The sequence below is a fragment of the Indicator indicator genome, chromosome 20 (genome assembly GCF_027791375.1).
Source record: "Indicator indicator isolate 239-I01 chromosome 20, UM_Iind_1.1, whole genome shotgun sequence".
Classification (NCBI taxonomy): domain Eukaryota; kingdom Metazoa; phylum Chordata; class Aves; order Piciformes; family Indicatoridae; genus Indicator; species Indicator indicator.
Genome location: NC_072029.1, coordinates 18,454,878 through 18,481,375, shown reverse-complemented (window position 1 = coordinate 18,481,375; position 26,498 = coordinate 18,454,878). Strand labels below are relative to the sequence as shown.

General features: G+C 47.5%; 1 protein-coding gene across 2 annotated transcripts; it reads left to right on the top strand.

Annotated features, from left to right (window-relative positions):
* Positions 1-230: 230 nt before the first annotated feature.
* Positions 231-26,498, top strand: VILL (villin like). Of its 2 annotated transcripts, XM_054390278.1 has the most exons (20): positions 231-299; positions 1,797-1,871; positions 4,129-4,325; positions 6,741-6,849; positions 7,177-7,287; positions 10,088-10,287; positions 10,373-10,451; positions 11,991-12,089; positions 14,056-14,209; positions 15,192-15,292; positions 15,933-16,070; positions 16,619-16,777; positions 18,758-18,937; positions 19,613-19,758; positions 20,464-20,608; positions 21,237-21,425; positions 24,058-24,126; positions 24,755-24,766; positions 25,014-25,268; positions 26,385-26,498. In XM_054390278.1, exons 1-20 carry the CDS (start codon positions 231-233, stop codon positions 26,496-26,498), a joined length of 2,601 nt encoding a protein of 866 aa, XP_054246253.1. The 2 variants fall into 2 exon arrangements, with proteins under 2 accessions (XP_054246253.1, XP_054246252.1); XM_054390277.1 differs by lacking the exon at positions 24,755-24,766.

Genomic DNA, 26,498 nt, shown 5'->3' with positions numbered 1-26,498 from the left:
CATTTTGCTTGGCCCTACCATAAGCACAGCTAACCTGGGTATGGGAGTCATCTACCCAAGAGGTGTGCTTGCTTCATAACAGAGAGAGAGAGGCATTTCAGGTGTGGATTATCTGTATTAAACCTCCACTGATGGTAAGAGGAACCCAGCTGAGTAGCACCCTTACTGTTGTATCCAGTTAGAGACTCATTTTGCTTTTCCTTCTTTTTCCTTCTAGCTCAGACTGCAGGATGACTGAGGGTGACACAAACCTCCCAACGATTGAGAGAAAGCTGGGGCTGCAGATATGGAGCATAGAGGTATGGCAAGAGGCACTGATGGCACAGTGCCCCCTGTATGTCTGTGTATTTCAAAAAATAGGTACTCTGAGTGGGAAAAGAGGGTCTCACAGATAAGATGGCAGTGGGAAACAGGAAACTTCTTCTGATGGAACTTTCAACATGTTTTTGCTTTAGTTTCCTGCTCTGTGAAATAGAGATAATTAGCTAAGGAAATATGGATGAGGTGGGACTGAAGCTGTTACTCCAGCACTAGAGGCTTTCTCACCTGCTTTTTGTGCATTAGCACACCAGAAATTGATTGCCTGTGTCACCAAGAAGAGGTGTTGTGCATAGGTAACTTTAGTCTATACCAAGTGCTGCCATGGGGGAGGCACCCCTTTTTTGCAGCAAAGTCATCCCATGTCTGCACTTACCTTTTCCACTCTGATCAGTAGCTCATTGCACAGACATACTGCAGCTTGCAGGGTCACCTTCTGCTTGTGGTGGTCTTTGCTTTTGGTTTGGAGCCAGGCTGTGATCATTTCTGCCTGATTTTTTTTTTTTTTTTTTTTTTTTTTTGTGTTTTTTTTTTTTTTTTTGGTGGCCCTGGTCTCCAGGAATATTCCCTTGCAACAAGAGAGGGCTAAGAATGAGGTCCAAAGTCCACTCAAGGGAGCTTTGGGAAGGGACTCCAATGTGTGTCTATCTCCAAGTGCTGGTGGCCCTATACAGGTCCTGGGTACACTGCAGATATCACAGGGGCTTCGCCTTTCCGTGTTCCTCCATAAACTAAGCTTCTTCCCAGAGGATCTGTAGTGAGAGCTGGGTCAGTTCACAAGGGTCAAGCTGGTAATGCTGGAAAACAAGTCAGGTGACCAGAAGACTCTGCCTCTCTAATTCAAGGGAACCACAGAACCAGTTCAGGCTCTGGAGGTACAGGTGTACTGGTGTGAGGCATGTCCAGGCACCTGTGCTGGGCAGGCATAACTGCTTAATTGTGCTCCTCTACCAGAGGAAATTTACAATTAGGGTCTGGAGGAGTGAGGGACACATTAGTGTCCTCAACTCTGACTTTTCTCAGCGCTGCTGGTTGCTGTGAATCCCTGGCAAAGTAGTTATCCTAAAAAGCTCTGAAAATTATCCTTCAGCTTATGAGTATTGAGCCAAAACTATGCCCCAAAACTAAACCTAGGATGAGATGTGCTCACTTCCCTGGGAAATTCTTTACAAATGCAAGCTCTGAAGCACTTCAGCCTGACCAAACCTCTATGGGATTACAGAAGGGCAAGGAGACTAAAAAATTCTTGTCAGTGTGGCCAAGCAGCATTGTCATTTGCCCCTTCTTACCTCTTGGTACCTGTGGGATTTCCCACAGAAATGCCTTTTTCCAGCTCCCAAGCACAGCTCTAATTCTTCCTTCTCCAAACCCTGGCTGTCACCTTAGTGCTTCATGCACCCCAGCTGTCCTGTTTCACACACATCAGCTTATGGCTCTGAAGTTCTAACAATGACCCAAACACTTTTTTTTCCTTACAGAACATGAAGATGGTTCCTGTACCTGAGAAGGCCTATGGGACTTTTTTTGAAGGGGACTGTTACATAATCCTGCATGTAAGTAAGGCTAACAGACATGAGTCTGTCTGTAGGCAAACTCACCTGAAACTTCATCTGTCCTTCCCAGATTCAGTCCAGACCTACTTGAAAACAGCTGAACCCTGAAACTTGATCTGCCCTCCCCAAATCTGGTCCAGACATACCTGCAACCAGCCAAACCCAGGCTAGTCAGGAGCATGAGAAACTTGTGAGAACCAGCTCCATTCTCTGAGCTGTACAAAGTGCCTGGTGTTCCTGGAGCTCTGTGGGAGGATGACGTGTTGCACTCAGCTCCCAGACTTCCTTCCAAATCTCTTCATCTGCATAGAGCATTCCAGGCCCCACTAAAGCAAACAATGCCTATATGGTGCAAAACAGCAGCATTTCCCATTTCCTGGGTCTGAGTGTCCCTCCTGCAAATATCTCTGTCAGTCAGGAGGCAGGAAGGTCTCCAGTGTCCCAAAAAGAACCAAATGCTATGCATCAAGAAAGGGAAGCAGGCTGGGATGGTGACACAGAACGAGTCTCCTGCTCTAACACACCATGCCTGTGCCTTTCAAGTGCTGAATCAGTTTGGTAGCAGCTACCCAAGGACACGTTCAGAGAAGAATATGAGTGTCCTTGCAAGGAGCTGACTATAGATACCAGTATGGATTTTGATGCTCACAGGCTCAGCTTATATTGCAGGAGCTTCCCCAAGTAGAAAAGCCCTTAATGAGCCCACAACTCTCCTTTACCCCTGCAGACAGGAGGGTAAAAATCATAGAAATGTTTTGGTTGGAAAAGAATTCTAAGATGATCAAGTCCAACCTAATACTCACTTTTGCATTCTGTATCTCGACTGGAGGCTCTCCAAACAGAGGTACTTCATGGGACAATGGGACTTTGATCATCCTCAAAAACAGTGTCTTAAATGGAGCCATTTAGCAACTCATTAATTAGCTGTGCCTAAAGGAACTGAGCTGTGTTTTGCTCAAGTTCTTCCAGTGTGTTTCACTGCAGTAGCGCTGCACAAAGCAAATAAACAGAATTTAGTGTCAAATCTAGTTTTTAAAATGAACTTTTATTACCTTGCCAACGTGCTCATAATAGGGTTTAACTCAGTAGGCACTGAAAAAATAACTGGCATGACTCAGGTAATGATGAGCTTGCCTGCTCTGAGACCTCTTGGCTCCTCTGTCTTGGCTGTTGTGGGTTTTTCTGTAATCAGAGGAATCACTCCCAGCATGTGCACCTGGGCTCAGCATCCTTTGGAGTTAGGTCTGGTTTGCAAGTCAGCAGGAGTTCAAAGGAAATTTGTGGTACTACGTAGTGTGACATGAGGAAGAGAATGGGAAAGAAAGGATTGTATCTCCAGGCAAATAAGTAGCAGTGCACATTCCATTTAATCAGGGGCTCTATGAGAAGAGCCTCATTCAGTTTTTAATATCAAACTCTACAAAATAGGACAGGTGGAACATGTTAATTTTTGTAATTGTGCAGGAGCTGAGGCTTCCTGTGATAACAAGGGTAACAAAATAATATCAGATGGAAACGTCTTTCAGTTTACCACATATTCAGAAGAGCATTTATGGTTTTATATAAGGTCCCTTGCTCCAGGCTCAGCTCCCAGGGAGCATCCTAAGCCTCTGTCCTGCCTCACCTTTCCCAGAAAGCTGGGAAAGGGCTTCACAGTCACTTGGTTTTTCCAGGTCTTCCTGGCCAGCAATATTATTGCATGGAATCACATAATCATGGAGTGTTTTGGGTTGAAAGGGACTTTTAAAGGTCATCTCATCCAACCTCCTTGCAGTAAGCAGGGACATCTTCAATTTGATCAGGTTGCTCAGAGCCCCATCCAAGCTGACCTGGAATGTTTCCAGGGCTGGGGTATCTAGCACCTCTCTGGGCAATCTGAGTTTCACCACCCTCACTGTATAAAATGTCTTCCATTTCTCTAATCAAAATCTCCCCTCTTTTAGTTTAAAACCATCACCCTTTGTCCTCTCACAATAGGCCCTGCTTAAAGGACTGTCCCCATCTTTCCTGTGAGACCCCCTTTCCTATGAGACCCCCTTTAACTACTGAAAGGCCACAATAACTTCTCTCCAGAGCCTTCTCCAGGCTGAACAACCCCAATTCTCTCAGCTGTCCTTCACAGGAGAGGTGTTCCAGCCTCCTAAAGCATTTCTGCAGCCTCCTCTGGAGCTGCTCCAACAAGGTTCACGTCTTCCTTGTTCGGAGAAGCACACATACCTCTGGGCTCATCCTGACTCATCTTTCCCACCTCTTCCAGACCAAAAGAACCTCTGGTGGCACTGCTGTGGATCTGCATTACTGGCTTGGCAAGGATTCCTCCCAGGACGAGCAAGGTGCGGCGGCGGTGTACGTGACGCAGCTGGACAGCGCGCTGCGGGGCAGCCCCGTGCAGCACCGGGAAGTGCAGGGGCACGAGTCGGAGACCTTCCAAAGCTATTTCCGCAATGGCATCATGTGAGTGGTGGAACAACACCCTTCGAGTGAAGTGGGTCTGTGCTGGTTTGGAGCCAGACAGATCCCCTCTTGCCCCGAAAGGGGCAAAAGAATGAGCCTCACACAAACGGACTGGAGAGTGATGGAAAGTTTAAATGGAAAAGCGATTGGTGAAACTACAGAGAACTACAAAGCATGGTGCCAAGAATATCCCAAAGCATACAGAGCCCCTTACATAATACCCAAAGTCTTCCCAACCCTTCCCTTCTCCCACCTGAGGGTCTACCCAAACCCCCCAGGGCTCTTTCTTCTCCCTCCCACTGCTAGGCTGGTCTCAGGCTGGCCAGGTCTGAGCCTGCCCCCACCTTCTCCTCCTGGCATTAAGCCTAGACAGGCCCCCCACTGTTACCTGATAAGAGAGCACCTCCCACAGGAGCAGAGAGGGAAGAAAGAGGCAGAGAATGACTTTGCAGATGGATTGATAGGGGGCAGGATTTCTGGGTAGAAATACGCCGTTTCCTGTGTCCATCTTCTTGGGTGGACACTCAGGACACCAGCGGTATAGCTTATGTGGCAGTAACAGGAGGCACCCAGCCTGAACTGCTACAGGGCCCTAGGACCTGGGGTCCCCTCTCTTTTTCTGAGCCATCCACGTTTCAAAAAGCTGAACAACGTACAGATCAGCACTGAGCTGGCCAAAATTCAGAAGAAGCATTTCCCATTTTGAAAAAATTATTTATCAGCATCGAGTTGGGAACCAATCATTCTGTTCCACTGGCCATTTCCCCAGATATTTATAGTAATTGCATCTTAACCTTGCTCTTGTTCATCCTATAGTCTTCCTACCACTCCTCCAGACACTTCAGATTAAAATGCCCGTTCAGAGCATTTCAACTTAATATCTACCTTGGGGAGAAGTGCTGATCTGGCTCATACTGGGAGTAATAATCCTGTAGTGGAAGGAAGGTTTGACTCGGAGCTTATGCAATCTAAAAGACCCTGCTGAATCCAATCCTGTTGTGTTTGCTACCTGTGGTCTTTTTAAGGTGACTCCAAAAGCAATCATGGAATCATAGAATCAGTCAGGGTTGGAAGGGACCACAAGGATCATCTAGTTCCAACCCCCCTGCCATGGGCAGGGACACCTCACACTACATCAGGCTGGCCAGAGCTTCATCCAGCCTGGCCTTAAACACCTCCAGGGATGGGGCCTCAACCACCTCCCTGGACAACCCATTCCAGGCTCTCACCACTCTCATGGTGAAGAACTTCTTCCTTACATCCAGTCTGAATCTCCCCACTTCCAGCTTTATTCCATTCCCCCTAGTCCTATCACTACCTGATAGCCTAAAAAGTCCCTCCCCAGCTTTCTTGTAGCCCCCTTCAGATACTGGAAGGGCACAAGAAGGTCACCTCGGAGCCTTCTCTTCTACAGACTGAACAGCCCCAACTCTTTCAGTCTCTCCTCATAGCAGAGCAGCTCCAGCCCTCTGATCATCCTCATGGCCATTCTCTGGATACCTTCCAGCATGTCCATATCCCTCTTGTAATAGGGGCTCCAGAACTGGACACAGTACTCCAGGTGGGGTCTCACCAGAGCAGAGCAGAGGGGGAGAATCACCTCCCTTGACCTGCTGGCCACACTTCTCCTGATGCAGCCCAGGATCTGGTTGGCTACAAGAAAGCTGGGGAGGGACTTTTTAGGGTCTCAGGTAGTGATAGGACTAGGGGGAATGGAATAAAGCTGGAATTGGGGAGATTAAGACTGGATGTGAGGAAGAAGTTCGTCCCTATGAGAGTGGTGAGAGCCTGGAATGGGTTGTCCAGGGAGGTGGTTGAGGCTCCATCCCTGGAGGTGTTTAAGGCCAGGCTGGATGAGGCTCTGGCCAGCCTGATGTAGTGTGAGGTGTCCCTGCCCATGGCAGGGGGGTTGGAACTGGATGATCCTTGTGGTCCCTTCCAACCCTGACTGATTCTATGAGTCTATGATTCTAAAGATGAGTAAGCAACAATGAAGGACTAAAATTAAGACCTTCAAAGACATGTAGGTTAAGAGGTCTATTTGGAAACCCTGAAATCAGTATGAGTTAGACTTCATCTTGATCTAAACTACATCCCTAAAGTCAAGCAGGAAATCTGAGGCAGAATGAGAAATTAAAGCAGGCTCTTTCCACATCTTGCCAGGTGGACTAATCATCAAAGCGTCCTTCTGTGTATGTTAAACTGGACCAGACAAGTCTGAGGTACTGTGAATCACTCACTGGTCTGACCATGTTTGTCAGTCTCTTCCAAGCTGTGATAAGATACTTGCTGAAGACTGTAAGGTTCTCAGGAGTTGCCTCTTTTGTCACCAAAAGCCTGAGATGTTCTCAGAGAATAAAGGGGAAGGTATTTTACAACCAGCTCTTATCTCTTTTATTTCCTACTGCAAAACAGCTACAAGAAGGGAGGAGTGGCTTCAGGATTTAAGCACGTAGAGACCAATATGTACAACATCAAGCGGCTGCTTCACGTGAAGGGAAAGAAGCATGTGTCAGCCACAGAGGTAAGGAGAACCCTCTCCCCTTATGGATTATTTTCTCCTTACATCTCTTTCTACATCCATTTTTTACCAGGTTTGCCTACTGGATACATCATCTCTGCTCAAGGATTCCTGTTACAGGATAGGCTTCAAGACCTCACCCACGTGTTTGATAGTATCATCAGAGAAGTCACTGGGCTCAGTGAATTAGCTGAGTGCTAGGAAAATCAGCATGTTGTTGCAGACCAGTTGTTACATCCCTAAGGGCAAATTCTCAATAGCTGTGACTTGTCTCCTGCAGCTCTTGTTGTCCTCCTCAGCTTGCCAGATGCTTTCATTTCCTCATGACAGGTAGCACTTTCCTGGGACAGTTTCAACAAAGGTGATGTTTTCTTGCTGGACCTTGGGAAAGTGCTGATTCAGTGGAATGGACCCAGCTGCAGCATTGCTGAGAAATCCAGGGTGAGTACAGGCAAAAGCTGCTTGCTTCACTAGCAATTATTTTTGATGCCTGGACAGAAGAAAATTTAAAAACAAAAAAAAAAAAAAAAAAAACACCAAACAGGGAAACAGTGAAAAATCTCAATAAAAGCAGCAACACAGAAATGAACAGAGAAAATTACAGTGAAACAGTGGAATAGGCTCCCCAGGGAGATGGCTGAATCCCCACCCCTGGAGGTGTTTAAAAGACAAAGAAATGCATCTGAGGGGTATGGTTTACCTCAGACTTGAGAGAGGTTGAACTCAATGGTCTTAAAGGTATTTTCCAGCTAAAACAATTCTATGATTCTATAAATCTTCCTCTTGCCTATCTGTTGGTATCAGATGCCCAGGGAAGAGCTTTGCTCCAATTCAGACCTGGCTTCAGCTTGGGTTTCACTAGTGCCTGTGGGCACATCACCAGCTCCAGCTTCAAAATGGCATCCAGCTTGCTCTAGGGAGCTCCATCTACATCTCTCTGTGCCCTGTAGTTTGCTTTATGTGAAACTAAAAGGTTAGCAGCACTGCTAAGTTTAGCTGCACTAACTACCCCAGATGTAGATGAATTTTAAATATATTTTTTTTACACAGGGAATTCCAGCTTGGGCAATGTGAAACAAGTAGGATTACATAAGCCAGGTGTTGGTAGGTCAGATCCACAGATCTGAAGGCACTATGCAAAGGGGTCATTATCCTTATTTTACTGACAGATAAACCAAGATACAGAGCTGCACTAAAGCAAGATATATCAATCAGCAAAGTTAGTAGACAATCATTGTACATTATAATGCATTAATTACACATTCAAAGGCAGGTGAGTCTGCTCTTCACACAGTATCACCTCAAGAGCTAGGGAAAGAGAAACATCCCAGAAAAAGCAGTTACACAATGGCTAGAGCAGAAGATCCAGTGGAGAGTGGAGAAAAGACAAGGAAACCTTCAGGGTACAGAGGAAAGGGAGCAGGTAGAGGGATGGCTGCTGTAAGGAACAGGCCATGGTTTATCTCATGCCTAGCAATCAAGCAGGTTGCTTCTTAGGTGTAACAGAGTGGCTGGAGGGAAGGGATCCATCCAGAGGGACCTTGACAGGCTGCAGAGGTGGGCACAAGCCAACCTCAGGAGGTTCAACAAGACCAAGTGCAAGGTCCTGCAGCTGGGTCGAGGCAATCCCAAGCACAAATCCAGGCTGGGCAGGGACTGGCTGGAGAGCAGCCCTGAGGAGAGGGACTTGGGGGTGCTGGTGGATGAGAAGCTCAACAGGAGCTGTCAATGTGCACTTGCAGCCCAGAAAGCCAACCAGAGCCTGGGCTGCATCAGGAGAAGTGTGGCCAGCAGGTCAAGGGAGGTGATTCTCCCCCTCTGCTCAGCTCTGCTGAGACCCCACCTGGAGTACTGCATCCAGTTCTGGAGCCCCTATTACAAGAGGGATCTGGACATGCTGGAAGGTGTCCAGAGAAGGGCCACCAGGATGATCAGAGGGCTGGAGCTGCTCTGCTATGAGGAGAGACTGAAAGAGTTGGGGCTGTTCAGTCTAGAAAAGAAGGCTCCGAGGTGACCTTCTTGTGGCCTTCCAGTATCTGAAGGGGGCTACAAGAAAGCTGGGGAGGGACTTTTTAGGCTATCAGGTAGTGACAGGACTAGGGGGAATGGAATAAAGCTGGAAGTGGGGAGATTCAGATTGGATGTGAGGAAGAAGTTCTTCACCACAAGAATGGAGAGACCCTGGAATGGTTGTCCAGGGAGGTGGTTGAGGTCCCATCCCTGGAGGTGTTTAAGGCCAGGCTGGATGAGGCTCTGGCCAGCCTGCTGTAGTGTGAGGTGTCCCTGCCCATGGCAGGGGGGTTGGAACTGGATGATCCTTGTGGTCCCTTCCAACCCTGACTGATTCTATGATTCTATGATTCTCAAAGCTATTGCTGTAAGAGCCATGGAAATAAAATAATTAAATGGCAAATAGAGATTTCAGCCTAATTAGTTGGCTGGCATTTCAGCTGCCTTTTCTTTCCCAGAAGATATTGATGTTTTTTGAATACTTGAAACACTGACGTGTAAAATGTCACCATGGGGCACCTAGGGTCCTGCAGCTCTGCAGCATCCAGCCTCCTTGTCCTCAGCATGCATGTGTTTCTCTCCCATCCCATCTCACAAAATCATTAGACCTGCTTATGTGCAGTCACAAAAAGCAATATCTGTGGTGGCTGCTGCCTGCCTGTGCCTGGCAGGAGCAAGCACCAGGGGGGCTGCAGTGTGCAGCATTTTCCTGAAAGTTCATTAATAAGCAGGCATTAGAGATGTGTCCCTTTTTAATAGCTTAATTTGGAGGACACCAGAAGACCTCATTGCTCTCTACAACTACCTGAAAGGACATTGTGGAGAGGCTGGTACTGGTCTCTTCTCACAGGTAATTAAGTGATAGAACAAGAGAGAATCGCCTCAAGCTGCAGCTGGGTAGGCTTAGACTGGACATTTTTTTTTCCCAGCAAGAGTGGTCAGGCATTGGAATGTGCTTCCCAGGAAGGCGGTTTAGTCACCAACCCTGGGTGTGTTTAAAGGTGGTTTGGATGTGGTGCTTGGGGATGTGGTTTAGGGGTGAACCTTGTCGAGTAGGCTTACTGGTTGGACTTGGTGATCCTGAGGGTTTTTTCCAACCTGAATGTTTCTGTGATTCGTCGAGCTGTTGTAGTCTGGCTTGGACTAGCAGTGCTCAGTCATTGCTCTGTGTCTGAGGCTTGCTAGATTTGTTGCTTGGATCAGGACTTAGCCCCTGGTGATCCTTGTGCAGGGTCTCGCTCTGGCTCGCAGCATCAGGGACAGTGAAAGAGGTGGCCGCGCTCAGATCGGCATCATTGACAACGAGAAGGACTCCCCGGACCTCATGCAGATCATGAAGATGGTGCTGGGTGAGCGGCATGGGGAGCTCCGCGATGCCATCCCGGACACCAAGGCAGATGAGCTGCAGAAAGCAAACGTCCGGCTCTACCAGTAAGTGCAGGGATGGGCAGCAAACCCTGCCTCTTGCCACAGCGCCTGCTGTGAAGCCTGACTCTCCTTGGTGACTGTCTTCCAGTGTCTATGAAAAGGAGAATGACCTGGTGGTACAGGAGATAGCTACTCGGCCCCTGACACAGGATCTGCTCCAGCACGAGGTGAGAGAAAGCCTTTACACCAAGAAAAGGATGTTGTGGCTCACTTCATTTTCAGCTGAGCACCTGTTTCAATAACATGCTCTGCCTCCTGAAAATGATCAACCCTTCCATCCCTCAGGTTTATCAGCTGAAAAGAGGACGGTGTAGCCCTACCACAATCCTGGTGGCCAGAGTTAGGTGGTGTGTTGAAGGTGCTCTAACGAGAGAAGGCAAATTTGCCCTCTCAGCTGAGGACAATGTTAGCTTAGCAATCAGAGTCACGGAGAACTGTGGGTCAGGAACAAATTGCAGATGGCAATAAGACTTCTGAATACCTGATGTTTGGAGATAGCTCTCCACCTGCAGAATTCAGAGCAAATACTCTGCTCATGAAATCATGAAGGTATACTTTCCTTCTGTAGCACTCCAGTCTCAGTGACCTACCCAGGAAGGAGATTCCTTCTGTGCAAAGGCTTTTGGAAAACAGAGAGTTTCCTAATATCCTTCTGGCTCACATTTGGCAGAGAATTACTCAGCCTTAATTCTCTGCAGTGCAAACCCAACCTATTCCAAAACCATGCTGTGCTGCAAGGCTCCAGTTCCCCTGGTGTTAGCCTTGCTAAAACTCAGTCTCCTCTTACAGGCACATGAACTTTTGCTTTTCTTGTCAAGGTTCAGTGTGAAAAATGAGAAGCCTTTGGTCACACAGTGGGTTGTCAGTTTGGAGCACCAGCTCTCTGCAGTGGAGACAGGCTGCTTGACAGCCATCTCATCCTCACTGGGTTTGGGATCCTGCTGCGTTCACAAAGATGCAGCAGCTTCAGACTGGGGCACAAGACAGCCATGCAGAATATGCCTAATGTGGACCTTTTTCCAGGTCCTTTAGTAACAGCTTTGGCATAAATGAGCACCACCAGCAGCAGTGCTGAAACACAGCAGGCTGAGGGTGCTATTTCAGCACGTACTTCTCCCAGAGCCTTTAGAGGTAGTTTTTTTTTGTTGGTTGGGGAACATCTCTTATGAGATGGTTGTGACTACTTTTGAGCAATACCTAAGAAAAATACCTGTTTTAACTCACTGCAGTTAAAAGGCAGTTATCTGGATGAGGTGTGCTTGCAAAGTCAGTGCAGCAATGAAGGCTGCCCTGTAGGACTGATGGTGGTTGTAGTCCATTTACAAACAGTAAATCCACACACTCTTGTTTCTCTTAATGGCTGCACCAGGGTTAGAGCTCTGCAAGGTGAGGAAATGAGGTAGATCTACATCTAACTGGCTGCCTAGAGAGGTGGTAGGTGCCCCATCCCTGGAAACATTCAAGACCAGGTTAGACAGGGCTCTGAGCAACTTAGTCTAGTTGAAGATGTCCCTGCACACTGCAGGGGAGTTGGACTACATTATTTTTAAAGGTTCCTTCCAACCCAAAGTATTCTATAATTCTAACCTAAATCTTCAAGAAGGATCCAACCTGGGTAGGCTACAAATAGGAAATGTTTGCCTGTTTAGAACTTTTTACATTTGGGGTTTTTTTGGGTTTTTTTTTTTTTCCCTGTTTCCCCTCAGGACTGCTACATTTTAGACCAGGGTGGCTTTAAGATTTATGTCTGGAGAGGAAAAGCCTCCAGCCCAGAAGAGAAAAAAGCAGCCTTCACTCGAGCTGTGGTGAGTTGTGCAAACAATGTCATGGGAGGCTAACCTAGAAATGACCACTAATTACAATCAGGTGTGAGTCTTGAGGAGCTGGCCTGGGTAGTAACAGAGAGAAGTTCAATGTCTATGTGAGGAGTGATGATGTAAACACAAAATTGTTAGTCACCAAATTGCAGTATTAAGATCTGCCACTGAAACTAAGGAATTCATTACAGAAGAGAAAGATAGAGGAAAAGACTTTGTGACACAGTAAATGCTTCTGGACTTTGCCTGGTTCAAGATGTGATGGGAGCAGAGAGTATCAGAAGGGTCAAGATGAGGTTAGACAAATTTGTGGTCTACAGGTCCATAAACAGATATTAAAGAGGCTCTTACATCCTCTCTAACCAAGAGTAACAGTTTGGGCAAGTAAGTGGGGAACTCTCTGGAAGTCTCTGGTCTCTCTGGAAAAGCCAGATCTATTATACAGATGCTACTGGCCTCTACCCCAAGTCCATTACAGGTAGCAAGTGTTTTTCACACCAATGGGGCTGGGCCCAGGTTCTGCATGTGAGTTTGAAGATGATACAAGACTCTTCCACTGAATAGAAAGAGATCTGTTATTAACTGCTATTAATTCAGATTGGCAGACCAGGGCTTGTGTTAAAGTAGAGACCAACATAGTGTCCTGGCACCTCTACTGCTCTCCCAGATGAGCTGCCCTGCAGTTAAGCCTGTAGCAGAGCATGCCTCAACACCTCCTTTCAGGAAAAGTTAGCTTCAAGGGAGCCTGACTGAGTGAAGTATTTGGAAGCTGGTTTACAATTTGGCAAGTGATTGCTACAAAGGAACTTAGATTTTTATTCCTCTGTTCCTTTATGTGAAGACCATAAATGGCCTCATCTTCAATGAGATCTTCAGTAAGGTCTTACCTGAAGACACCCAATTGCACCAGTTGTCTTGGAGAAGAAAAGCATAAAGGAACTTTGCCTTTAAACATATTTTGCAGTCCTCTGTGCTCGTTTCAAAAGCTTAAGTCATGCTTTTTAGTAGACAATCAGCTTAAAGAATTCTGGCCCTGAGCTATACATGTAGGACAAAAGATATCTCTTTCTTTCAGTGTGGCAGGTGGGAGGGATGGGAAGACCATCTGCTCTGCTTTACCCTGGGGGTAGTGTGTGGCTGCAGCATTTCCAACAGAAGATGAATGCTCAGAAGCCCACAGTCAGGCTTTCCTGAACCACAGCTGTCAGCAGCAGTACCTCCAGGTCATCCTGGAGCCTGTCGAGATAAACACAAGAGCAGTTTCCCAAAACTGAGCAATGACTTTGGCATGGTGGCATGACACAGATTCCTCCCTCTCATATTACATCAAGAACCCCTCTTGAAGTAGTCATTTAACTCAATAGGGGCTCTGTTGTGAAGAAATAAATTTGATTTGGGAAAAAAAATGTTTTGGGGTACTTGGTTGCCTCCATTCCTTCACTCTATTGCCATGCATACTCTCCCTCATGTTACATGATGGACAGTCTCCCTGGTTTAGAGAGGGCACAGTGTTTGGAAGACAGCAAAAGAACTCAGCTAGGCTCTTGGGTCAAGAGCACACCCCATTGCTGCTCCCTTTACTCCTAGAAGCCATCTGTGGAGCTGTCTGAGATAGAGGAAGAGGCTTTTCATTAGCCCATTGAGTGAGATTTTCTTCAAGATAAAAGGTGCCACACAGAGATTAAGTTTAGGATGTGATCCAGGTGACCAGCCTCTGGGGTAGTATTCAGTCCTCTAAAAGCAGAAATAAACATGGGTACTAGAGAGGGAGATTGTAGGCACCTCCTTTTATAAGTCTGAATGTGAGTCTTGGGGTGAACCCCTGCCCTTGGTCACACCGCTCTGTTTGCTGGGTGGCATTCACTCTTTGGGCTCGTTCAGGTCCATGTCCCTCTTCTGATGTCTCTAAAAAGCTCAGCACATCCACACTAATGTCCTTTCTCGATGGCACTAGGGTTTTATCCAAGCCAAAGGCTATCCTTCATCCACCAATGTTGAAGTCATCAATGATGGAGCAGAATCAGCCATGTTTAAACAGCTCTTCCAGAGGTGGACTGAAAAGAATGAAACACAAGGACTGGGCAAAGTCTACACTACAGGCAAAATTGGTGAGCATATTTGTCTTGGATTTGGCTTTCCTACCTGTGCTAAGCAACAGCTGAGGCAACATCATTCACATTAACTCTCTCCTGCCTGCAGTACCTTAAAAATCTAGTGCACATTCTTCTCATGCCTTGAGACTTCTCATACAAACCAAGCTGCCACTAACTCCACATGTTGATGTTGGCAGGAGATCACTCTCATCTGAAAAATTCCATGGAAAATTTCACACTTGCAGGACTTCCTAACTTTCTTTATAAAGGGTTAATGCTGAACCTGACAAGGAAACATTGAACAAAACTCTGCTTTCATTTACACTGACATCCATCCAAGACCCTTCTACATCAATGGAATTATTCTGTCTTTGCAGCAGGTGTCAAATGGTGCCTCAGTGATGACCACAAGGCATTAGCCCCAAAGAGTAAATGAGACTGAAGAGAGAGAACTTGTCAATGAATCATAGGATGGTGACAGGGACACTGAATGTTTCCATCAACAATAGCTTGAGAACCACAAATTTCTTTCCCTTGCAAGTTCTCCCTTTTCTCTACACCTCTGCCTCTCTTTGTGCTGTCCATACTCCCTCTCTTTAATCATGAGCTGGAGGAAGGGAGCCACTTCATTGCTGAAAGCAATGTTTTGAAAGGAGGGAAATATGTATAGATTGGGCAAACAATTATGCCTTTCCAGTCAGGAGGCAACTGCTGGTTTTGCCAGTCAATGTTCACTGGAACGTGCTATAGGCACGTGCTATAGGAACGTGCTAGAGGCAGTTGGCAGCCTCTAGCAGGTCAGCACTGGAGTGTGTGAGCTCTTGCAGATTCCACGGTCAACACTGGCTTACTGCTGGTGAGACTGGCTTCTTGCAGCCATGGCCCAAGCTTTCCTCACGTGTATGATGGTTGTGTGTGTGCATGAGGGTGATGCCGAGGGTTTGTGTGCTCCTATGCATTCACTGGGTTCTTGTTTCTGTTCTGCTGGTGCATGCAGCCAAGGTGGAGCCGGTGAAGTTTGACATCACTCAGCTCCACGCCAGACCAGAGCTAGCTGCTGAGCAGAGAATGGTAGATGATGCCTCTGGGGAGATAGAGGTGAGAGAGTTCCCTTTGCTGACAGAGGGTGCAGTAACTGGTGTGTTTCCAAACAGCTCTACCTTTTCACACTCAGCAGCCGTACAGAGCTCTGAAGATGTGCCCACCCATCCTCCCCAAGGAAGCATGGCTGCAGCCAGAGCAAAGTGCTTACAGACTCTAATGCAGCAGTTAGAATAAGCTCAGGGGCATTTCTCCTCCAACCCATGACCAGTGGAGCAAAGCAGAGTCACCAGGATGACTCCTGCCATGTGTGTGGGTCATGAGACTGATGTGGCCAACCCCCTTCTCACACTGTTATATCCATCTCAGCCAAACCCATGCAGAGCATGGACCATACAGAGTGGCCTCCCATGGAAGATGGAGCTGGTTGAGAGAGGGGCTGTGGGGCTGAGAGGGGCCTGGAGGCTGCTCTTCCTTGAGGGCCACTGCCTGCTGAAGGTCCATGTATTGTGGCAGTCACTGGAAAGACCTGACTTTGCCAGCAAGCACTTAATCAAGCTGGGGAATATAGGCTGGCATCTAGAGCAGAGAGGAAGGGTCGTATTGATAACTGAAGACCTGAACTTCAGTGCTCTGCTGCTGTGCTCTGCGCTGATGTTGACTTCACTGTTGCTGACCAAGATGTTTCGTTCACTAGGTGTGGAGGATTGAGGACTTGGAAATGAAGCCAGTGAACCCCAAGACATACGGGCAGTTCTATGGGGGTGATTGTTACCTGGTCCTGTACACCTACCTGAGATCAGGCAGGCCTCACTATATCCTTTACATGTGGCAGGTAGGTCAAACCAAAGCAGAAAGAACTGTGCTGTGCTTCTGGAAGCCTAAAACTGAAGGAAACCATTGCACACAAAAATGCCAACCCAAGCATCCAGAAGAACTCACATATCTTTTGCTCATCAGTTGTCCATTGCAAGTATCCCAAGCTGTGCTTTCTACACAGCATGGACACTGATCCCAAGCTGGCATCAGACTGAGCACCAGGCAGAAATAGTGAAGGTCAGTGGGGCTTACAGTGCTGAGGTCAAACTTTGCACTCTTTCAGATTGTCCCTTAAAGCCTCAGGTCCTGGAGCCATATGAGTAAATGAATATCTCTGGTTTGTCTTTAAAAGTATATTTATCTCCCCTGGAATGCAGAGGGGAGCTTGGGAAATGGAGTGCTAAAGTCTCCAAGACCAGGATAGAAGGGAAATTGAAACATCTGGTAGTTCTAACTCTGCTCTCACAATGCTATATGCAGAGCTTGGGATTGGCAAGGCGTTAGACTGTCTGAGCTCTACACCCTCCACCTCATCACACTGCATGTGGCATCTTTCACCCGCAGGGTCGCCAGGCCTCTGTGGATGAAATCACTGCCTGTGCCCTCAACGCCATTGAGCTGGACAAACAGCACGGGGACGAGGCCGTGCAGGTGCGCGTGACCATGGGCAAGGAGCCCACACACTTCCTGGCCATCTTCAAGGGCAAGCTGGTCATCTATCAGGTAATGTGTGGGCACTGGGAGGGCAGGCACCAGCCATGACTTGGTAGTTGTGCTGGGAAGAGTCCAGGAAAACGGGCTGATGGTCAGGAAAGGATCCTGCCAGGGCTGGATTGGCTTGCAGGTGGAAGGGGTGGAACATTTCTACTACTTTCTACTGCCCCTGTACTCAGCACTGGTCAGGCCACACCTTCAGTACTGTGTCCAGTTCTGGGCCCCTCAATTCAAGAGAGATGTTGAGATGCTCAAACATGTCCAGAGAAAGGCAACAAAGCTGGGGAGGGGTCTGGAGCACAAGTCCTGTGAGGAGAGGCTGAGGGAGCTGGGGGTGTGTAGCCTGGAGAAGAGGAGGCTCAGGGGAGACCTTCTTGCTTGTTGTAGCCAGGTGGGGGTTGGTCTCTTCTCCCAGACAACCAGCACCAGAACAAGAGGACAGAGTCTCAAGCTGTGCAAGAGGAAGTTAAGGCTTGATCTTAGAAAGAAGTTCTTTACAGAAAGAGAGATTGGCCATTGGAATGGACTGCCCAGGGAGGTGGTGGGGTTGACATCCCTGGAGGTGTTGAAGACAAGACTGAACGAGGCACTTAGTGCCATGGCCTAGTTGATTAGATAGGGTTGGGTGAGCGGTTGGACTTAATGATCTTGGAGATCTCTTCCAACCTGTTTGATTCTGCTTGAAAGATCTTTGTGATGGACAATTCTGTGTACTTCCCAAGAAGTCTTCATCACTCTGTGTAAACATAGTGCTGGCCTGACTCAGATTCAGCTGTCCACCCCTGAGTTCATCCCTGATAATCTGTGATGTTCTTTTCAGCTCTACCTCAAAGTCTTATAAGTTGCAGATACCACTATCCAGAAGGTCCTCCAAAATACCTTTCAGAGAGTTACATGATTTGAAATGTCCCTGCCTGAATTACATCCCATTAACTGTTTTGGCTGTAAGCATGTTTTTAAGGCCAGGCTGGATGTGACTTCGGGCAACCTGATATAGTGTGAGGTGTCTCTGCCCATGGCAAGGGGTTTGGAACTAGATGATCCTTGGGGACCCTTCCAACCCTGACAATTTTGTGATCTATGGTGGACAGATTGCAAATGGCTGGGCAAGAGGGGATCTGCTCTCAGTTCTCCGTGTTAGTCCCAACATACAACATCTATGGCAGATGTTCAGCTAAGCTGAGTGCAGCTGGAAATCTGAGTCCAGCTGCCTTGTCCTGTTTACATGGCAAATACTCTACAGATACTAAGATCTCTTCACATTGAACTTGAATATATTGATGACAGCTGGTCCAAACTTGGAGTAACCAGGAGAAATGTGGAAGTTATCATGGAATCATAGAATCAGTCAGGGTTGGAAGGGACCACAAGGATCATCCAGTTCCAACCCCCCTGCCATGGGCAGGGACACCTCACACTACAGCAGGCTGGCCAGAGCCTCATCCAGCCTGGCCTTAAACACCTCCAGGGATGGGACCTCAACCACCTCCCTGGACAACCCATTCCAGGCTCTCACCACTCTCATGGGGAAGAACTTCTTCCTCACATCCAGTATGACTCTCCCCACTTCCAGCTCTATTCCATTCCCCCTAGTCCTATCACTACCTGATAGCCTAAAAAGTCCCTCCCCAGCTTTCTTGTAGCCCCCTTCAGATACTGGAAGGGCACAAGAAGGTCACCTCGGAGCCTTCTCTTCTACAGACTGAACATGGAATCATAGAATTCTGCCCCAACTCTTTCAGTCTGTCCTCATAGGAGAGGTGCTCCAGCCTTCTGATCATCCTGGTGGCCCACGTTATGACACATGGGTTTCATTCTGACCTGAAACCAGGCAGGATTTGGATTTCCTCACCTGCTCTGTGCAAGACCATGGTCCACTGTTGCAGCAGCATGGAAAGTTGTAACATCAAGAACCTTCTCCACCCAACATGGATGTGCATGCCCTCCTCACCTCCTAGTGAGCACCACCCTTGCTGTGTTTCCTCACAGGGTGGCACAAGCCGGGCTCAGAGCAGCGCTCCCGAGCCGGCAGTTCGCCTCTTCCAGGTGAGGGGCACGGATCAGATGAACACAAAGGCCACGGAGGTACCGGCCAGAGCCTCCTCGCTCAACTCCAATGATGTCTTCCTGCTGACAACCAGCCAAGTCTGCTACCTGTGGTGTGGGAAGGTGAGTCCAGAGAGGCAGCTGAAGGGAGCTGAAATATGATTCAGGTCTTGGTCTCCTGCATCCACTGAGCTGTGGAGGTGTATCCTTGTGCTTCATTTCAAGGGAGGAGGCTCCCAAGAGAAGGCTCCATCTGTAGTGGATCTGCAATAACACAGCCCTCTTTGTTCAGGAATAACCCATCTTGGGTTCACCTAGTGTCATTTTAGGTGCTTTCAGATGAATAAAGCACTCCAGGTTGTCCAGCTGTAACAAATTAGCTGGAATTAGAGCAAATTGTCTATCCTGGCTTAGTCATGTGTTTCAGGATGAGATGGTAGATCAAACAGAAGCAGAAGGGTTGCCCAGGGAAACTGTAGATGCCCCATCATTTCAAATGTTCAAGTTCAGGTTGGATGGGGCTTTGAGTGCCTTGCTGTAGCAAAAGATGTCCCTGACCATAGCAGGAAGGTTGGACAAGATAATGTTTAAAGTCCCTTCCAAACCAAACCATTTCACTCTAGATGTCATTGGCTGTACTGAATGTCCCTTCAAGGACCAGCTCAGGTGAGACCCTCAAAAGCATTCAAGCAGGTCTAAAACTATCCAGAGGAGGGTAGGACCAGGCCAGCTTTTCTCCACAGATATGTTTTGCCAGTCTGTGCCCAGATCCACCTCAGTCTTATCTCCTGAATCCAGGGATGCAGCGGAGATGAAAGGGAGATGGCAAAAATGGTAGCTGAGGTCATTTCCAAACGGGACAAGCACACCATTTTGGAAGGACAAGAGCCAGCAGAGTTCTGGGAAGCCTTGGGAGGCAAGGCACCCTATGCCAGTGAAAAGAGGTAAGCATGACCTCCTTGTTCCTCTGCATGACCTACTTGTTCCTCTGTGCTTGGCCAGGAAACAAGGGATCAAAACTTTGCAGGGAGTATGCACTCTGATGCTGTGTCCTCACTGAAGGGAGCACATCAGAGTATCACTGAAAGCTCAGCCAGAAAGCATACCAAGATGTCTCTTGGTGCTGCAGATAGGAACTGCAGATCCAAACCCTGCATACAAGGGTGTGCTACATCCTCCTTTCCCCACAGTAAGTCCTTCCCGTACCTTGTCGTAAGGTCTATGTGAATCATGAGCTCCATTTACAGACATTTTTAGCTTTTTGGTCAGCCCTTGAAGATTCATGAAATTAAATCTACTTTTGAACAACCTGGATTTCTTCAGCCCTCTGTGTAGGTTATGGGTTGCTCTGCAACCAGGTGATCTGATGTGGCTTTCACCTGACATCAGGCTCATCTCCACAATGAGAGAACAGTTCTGCATTTGCCTTCTTTGGGTGGAGAAAAAAATCACCTTTAAAAAAGGTTAAAATATTCTGAGAATCCCCAAAATCCTCACGGTGCTGATTTTCAAGCCCTCAGATGAGTGTTACCATGTTCCCAAGTCTTCCATCAAGGTCAAAACAAGTGGTGACAGGGCCACACAGTAAACCATGAGGAAAAGTTTTCCATCTCTCTTGCTTTTTTGTTTCCTTGCCACGTGTGAGGAAGGTTTCAGGAGAAGATCACACACTACCAGCCTCGCCTCTTCGAGTGCTCCAATCAGACAGGTCGATTCATCATGACAGAGGTGGTGGGCTTCTGCCAGGAGGACTTGGATGAAGATGATGTCATGCTGCTAGACACATGGGAAGAGGTCAGCCCAGACTCCCCCTCTCCTTCTCCCCAGACATATTTCCAAGCAAGTTATTGCTTAATTGGTTTGAATCCATCATTCAGTGTGAAAGCAAGGGCAATATACCTTCTATCCTAACTCCAAACCTTTGGTCAGACAAGTCCTTCTTACCCAGGTACAAAACACAGGAGTAAGGTAGTACTGCTAGCCCTGTTTCAGCAAGGAGGAAACTGAGACACCTGGTCCATACTCTGCTCCAAGCTAGAAGAGCTGGACATGCTCCAGTCTTTGGCAGCTCAAAAAGAGGGTGGCTTCCATAAACCTTCCCCTTCATTTCCCAGCACCAATGGTGGTGACTTACTTTAGGCTATCCCAAACTGTCTCTGGGTATTTGCTTTCTGAGGCTGCTGGAGTTTTGGCCTGTGCAAGGACTGGGTCAAAGAAGCTTCTCGAAATCTTTAGCTTCATGCCTGTCTCAAAAGCAGAATCTTTCTTGGCTGGGTGTAAAACCAGGATGAAAATTCCAGAGGACTATTGGGAAACAACTCTTGCAGTATTCTCTCTGCTCCAGTTGGCAGGGGAGAACAAACTGCTGTGTCTGCAGAGGTCCTAACTGCTCACTGGTCTTCAACACCTTCTCTCCTTGCAGATTTTCCTTTGGGTTGGCAAAGGCTCCAACACATATGAGAGGAACGAGGCAATTGCCTCAGCTAAGGAGTATCTCAAGACCCATCCAGCAGGGAGAGACTTGGCAACTCCAATCATACTGGTGAAGCAGGGATGTGAACCCCTCAACTTCACAGGATGGTTCAATGCCTGGGACCCTTACAAATGGAGTGTAAGTTGCTGGAAAAGCCCCACCTTGTGCACATGTGCTCAGTAGTGCTTAAAGGGTGTTTATGGTGTGGCCATATCCTCTGATTTGTGTGGAACAAAACATGCCCTGAGCTTCATGACCTCCTGGTGCTATCTGAGCAGCTTCTACTCTTCTACTCTTGAGGTCAGACTAGATGGCCTTTGGAGGTCCCTTCCAGCCTGGACCATTCTGTGATTCTTTCACCAGCAAAAAAGTACCTGTTGGGTGAAACTGAGGCTTCTGGAAATACAAGTAAATGTGCTTGAATTCACAATATCCACATTTTAATTAAAAAAAAAAAAAAAGATTGGATCCCAAATCAGGTTTGTGATTTCAGCAAAAATGGGTCGAAGCTGCTAGTAGTAAAATCAAGTTCAGACTGACAACAGAAGTATCCTGTGTCATAAAGAAAATTGGGAAAGAAAACAACATTCGTTTTTTCAAAATAAATCCATAGAGAAAACTTTATGACCCAGCTTTAAGGACAAACTCTGGAGAAATGAAAGATGTGAGCAGACAGGTCTCGTGTTCAGGTTTGCAGGCTGCCCGTCAAAGCCCAGGAGCTCCTGAGCAAGGTCACACTTGGTCCCTGCATGCAAGCCTTCTATTACGAAGCTGATTTAGAAACACCAGCTCTTTGCTGTGCAGAAATACAAACCTGCCCCTGGAGATGACTGGGAAAGAAAGAAGTCAGAATCACAGAATGGATGGAGTTGGAAGGGGTCTTGAAAGTCATCTATTTCCAACCCCCTTGCTGTGGGCAGGGACACCTTCCACTAGATCAGGTTGCTCAAAGGCTCATCCAACCTGTGCTTGAACACTTACAGGGATAGAATATCCACAGGCTCTCTGGGTGACCTGTTCCAGTGTCTCACCACCCTCACAGTGAAGAATTTCTTCCTGAATCTCCCCACCCTTGAAACCATTATCCCTCATTCCATCACTACTTTCCTCTTTCTCTCCTCTTTTAAACACATGGGCTTCAAATCATTTCAGCAGCACAATGTGGAGCAGAGGTTTGCTCGTGTGGTCAGTGCAAGGTCAGGACCCTATCTGCTCCCCACAGCAGGGTTGGATGGAGGAAGGAGTGATGCCCTCAACTCCATGCAGACCATACACCAGCCAGTCCAACCAGCCTGGAGACTCTGTGCTGCACACAGAATGTATAAATAAATAAAGGACAACCCCAGAGAGGCTTTGGTAGTCATTGGAGCCAGAGTTTCGCTTCCCAGCAGCCAGGTGGGAGCAATGCTGCCAGGCTGTGCCCCTGAGTTCCTGCCACCCCCTGGCGATGGTATGCATGGTTTAATTACAAAAAAAAAAAAAAAAAAAAAGGTAGAATATGATGGGCAGTTAGGAAAAGCTCAGCTCCCAGGTGGTGTGTGTTCCCCCAAGGTTGCCCGTGATCATCTCTTATGGGTTTTTTTCTATCATCATCAGTGTTCAACCACTTCACAAGCAATCCCATCTTGTGGTTGCCCAAAGGGCTTTGAGTGAAGTTCCATGCAGGTGAGACAGATAGGGCAACAGTGTGAAGGTCCCCAGGGGACTTCACTCTGCAGGAAAACTCCTCCAGTGATATTTTCTTTTCTGTGGCTGAGTTTGCATTGCCTTCCTTTGCAACCAGTGTGGTGGTAGAGAGCCTCTCTTGACAGATGGATTTGTACAAATAAAACAGCAACTCCCAGAGCACTGACCCTTAAAACACAGTTGATGGTTAGAACAAAGGTCAAAACTTGGGGTTTGTTGCTTTGTTTTGTGGGTCTGGGTTTGTTATTTTTGTTGTTGTTGCTGTTGGGTTTTGTCTGCGTGTGTTGGGGTTTTTTTCCTGAGGAACTGCTGAAAAAGAAGGATACAGCTCATAAGATGTGTGCCTCTAAAAATATTCCCTGTAGGCAGCTTCAGCAACTGCAGAGCAGCAATCCAAAGTGTTGACATCCCAGAAACATCTGGAGGGGGGTGTTCATTGCTCAGTTTTGGGTCTAAGTCTGTTTGCTCTGCAGTCCCTGTGTTTGTGTTGTTTGCTCTTGTTGGGGAACTTTGGTGGATGATTCTGTTAAGGACTGACATCTCCTGACTGCTTAAGAGAACAGTCATCAGCCTGTGGTATCTACTGTATCCCTTTCTGAGGAAATAAGAGGATGCTGGTAATACAAGGCACCAAATTACAAGAATTCAGGGACTGAGGCTTTGAAAAAGCTGTTAAATCTTAGCTAAATGAATCAGGGAAGGGAAACAAAAAAAATATTATTTTATCCCAAGTTTTAATGCATTGCAAGATACATTTAGAATGTAAAAGTCTGAAATCCAGCAGTAAATACAATCCCTCTTCACTTGCCTTCTGCACTCTGAAGTCTTTAAATTTCTTATTTACACCTATTATTGTACAGCTGCAAAGGTTAAAGTCCATTTGTTTGTTTGTTTTCAAGTGAAAGCCCAGATTATGGCTCAGTCTCCTGACTCTGGGAGCTGAGGTTTGCAGGAAGCACCAACTGCCACCTCAATGGGCACCATTCTGCTTTAAAATTCATATGATGTCCTGACCCCATCAGAGAGCAGGAGTGTGTACTAATTAAAGGTGGTCTGTGCCTCTTACAACTTTCTTTTGCTTTAGGATGGCAAATCCTATGAGGAGATGAAGAACAGCTTAGGAGATGTGTCAGCTATATCCGAGATCAAAGTGGTGAGTTGCTTCTTGACCATATGGGTGGAAAACCCCTGAGTTTAAACACAATTGCATCCCCCAGCCTAGTCATGGGAAGGAGAGAACATAATGATCAGAGCAGGCATGGGGACCTCAGGCTGTCAAGGTCAGATCTGTGGTCTCCTGTGGAAAGCAGAGGGAGATGTGATTAATAACTCATAAATACACCCAGATCTCCTGGGCTTTCTCCAGTCCTGTGCAGAAGCATCTGTGTGAGCAGGAGGTTGGTCAGCTGCTTTCTAAACTACACATGCAAATAAAAGTGGGGGCAGATAGAAGAGTGTGTAGTGAAGTGTTGTATGAGCAGTTTACAGTGATGGAGCCCCTGAGACCCTGGGTGAGGGGCCCATGGCCAAGAAGGGCATAGCTGAATGGGAGGTCTTACAAAGCACAGAGGGAGCAAGGTCCCAAACATGACTGTCACACAGGATCAGTTCTGCTCTGGACAGGGGCAGAGGAAAGGCTGGCAGGAAGTGGCAGGGGCTTTGAACAAGGAAAGATGACATATCAGGCAGGAGAATGCAGGTAATTCAGAAGTTTGAGAGATGGTAGATATCTCACCCTCTGTCCTCCCACATGCACCTTTCCCTGTTGTTATCTTGAGAAGAATGAGACTGCTGTATCTATCTTCAATGATTTCTAAGGGCTCTCATCTGTGCTGTGCTTTTATCAGGCCTCCCATCAAGATGTAACATCAGTGGATGTTTTAGTTCAGACTTTCTCGTTGTTGCTTTGGAGCTACAAACCAACAGTTAGTCTGTGCCAGAAACAGGCCCTCAGCCCCAGCAGAAAGAAAGATCCTGAGACAAACCCCAACTAGCTCTGCGAGAGCCTCTTGCCTTCATGTGTTTTCCTCCGTTTGGCAGGACCTTAACAACATCAACCTGAACAAGACAACCCTCAGTATGCCCAGCTTGGCAGGTGCAAATACAGCAAGTGCTTCCCCAGAGTATAAATCACACTTGAACCACAGCAACAGCTACAGCAACAGCAGCAACTACAACAGCAACAACAGCAGCCCTTCCCCCCTGCCCAACGGGGAAGGAATTTACTCCCGAGAGGTGCTGATGAACAAGACAGTGGATGAACTTCCAGAAGGCGTGGATCCCACTAAAAAAGAGGTGACAGCATTGCTGCTTGATGCCTTTGTGGCTTACCCTGGAGCTCAGTCACTGGCTAAGGGCACTAGTGCTTTAGATTAAGTTCTGGTCAGGCTCAAGGAGATACCAGTTGGACACAGAGGTCTCATCAAAAAGCAGCAGCTTGTAGGTTGTAGCCAGGAGGCCGTAGACAGGTGGGGGGTGGTCTCTTCTCCCAGGCCACCAGTGCCACAACAAGAGGACACAGTCTCAAGCTGCACCAGGGGAAGTTTAGGCTCGAGGTGAGGAGAAAGTTCTTCATAGAAAGAGTAATTTGAGGTGGTGGGGTCACCCTGCATGGAGGTGTTTGAAAAAAGATTGGCTGTGGCCCTTGGAGCCATGGTTTAGTGGTCAGGAGGTGTTAGGTATTAGGTAATAGGTTGGACTTGATGATCTCTGAGGTCTTTTCCAACCTGGTTAATTGTGTGATTCTGTGAGGGACACAGAAGGCTGATTCCCTTCATTCTCTACAACCCATGTCTTGCCCAGGAAAATCTCCTGGCAAAGGCCAACACCCCCAGCCAGATTGCTGATTCATAGCTGAGCCAGCAGCTCTGTCCCCTGGCAATGCCTGTGTACTGGTAGTTGTACTTGAGCTGGGCTGTACATGAATGTCTGCTTCTACCCAAAATGCTGGGCACCACTCAGCCTGCATTGCCCATGCCATCTTTCTCTGTCACTGTCACTGATGAGCCCCCTGTTGACAAAACTTTCTGTCTTTCCAGCCAGGGGTATGAAGATTTTCTGTGGAGTTTTGGGGGGAAGGAACTGAGAGGGAGATGCTTTTCTTGTGAATCACGAGCTTCTCCAACGCTTTGATTGTCTTGGCCTCAGTATGATTGGCAGGGACCAAAGTCCAGCCAGAGTATCCCTTCAGGCCAGCAGGCTTGTATTCCCCCAGGGCTTTGGAAAGTGGGTCAGGAACAGTTTCTGGGACATTCCACTTCCCACCACAAGGACAGGCAGCAGGACAGGAGCTGCTGGCATGGCTTCAGGGGTCAGCACTAGCACAGTGAAGAAGGGGTGTAGCTGATGGAGGTGTCCCAGCCCCTGCAAGAGCCAAAGCTGACCTCTCCTTGCTCTCTCCTCCCACTGCAGTTCTATCTCTCTGATGCTGATTTCCATGACATCTTTGGGAAGTCTAAGGATGAGTTCTACCAGATGCCTAAATGGAAGCAGCAGAATGAGAAGAAGCAATATGGACTCTTCTGA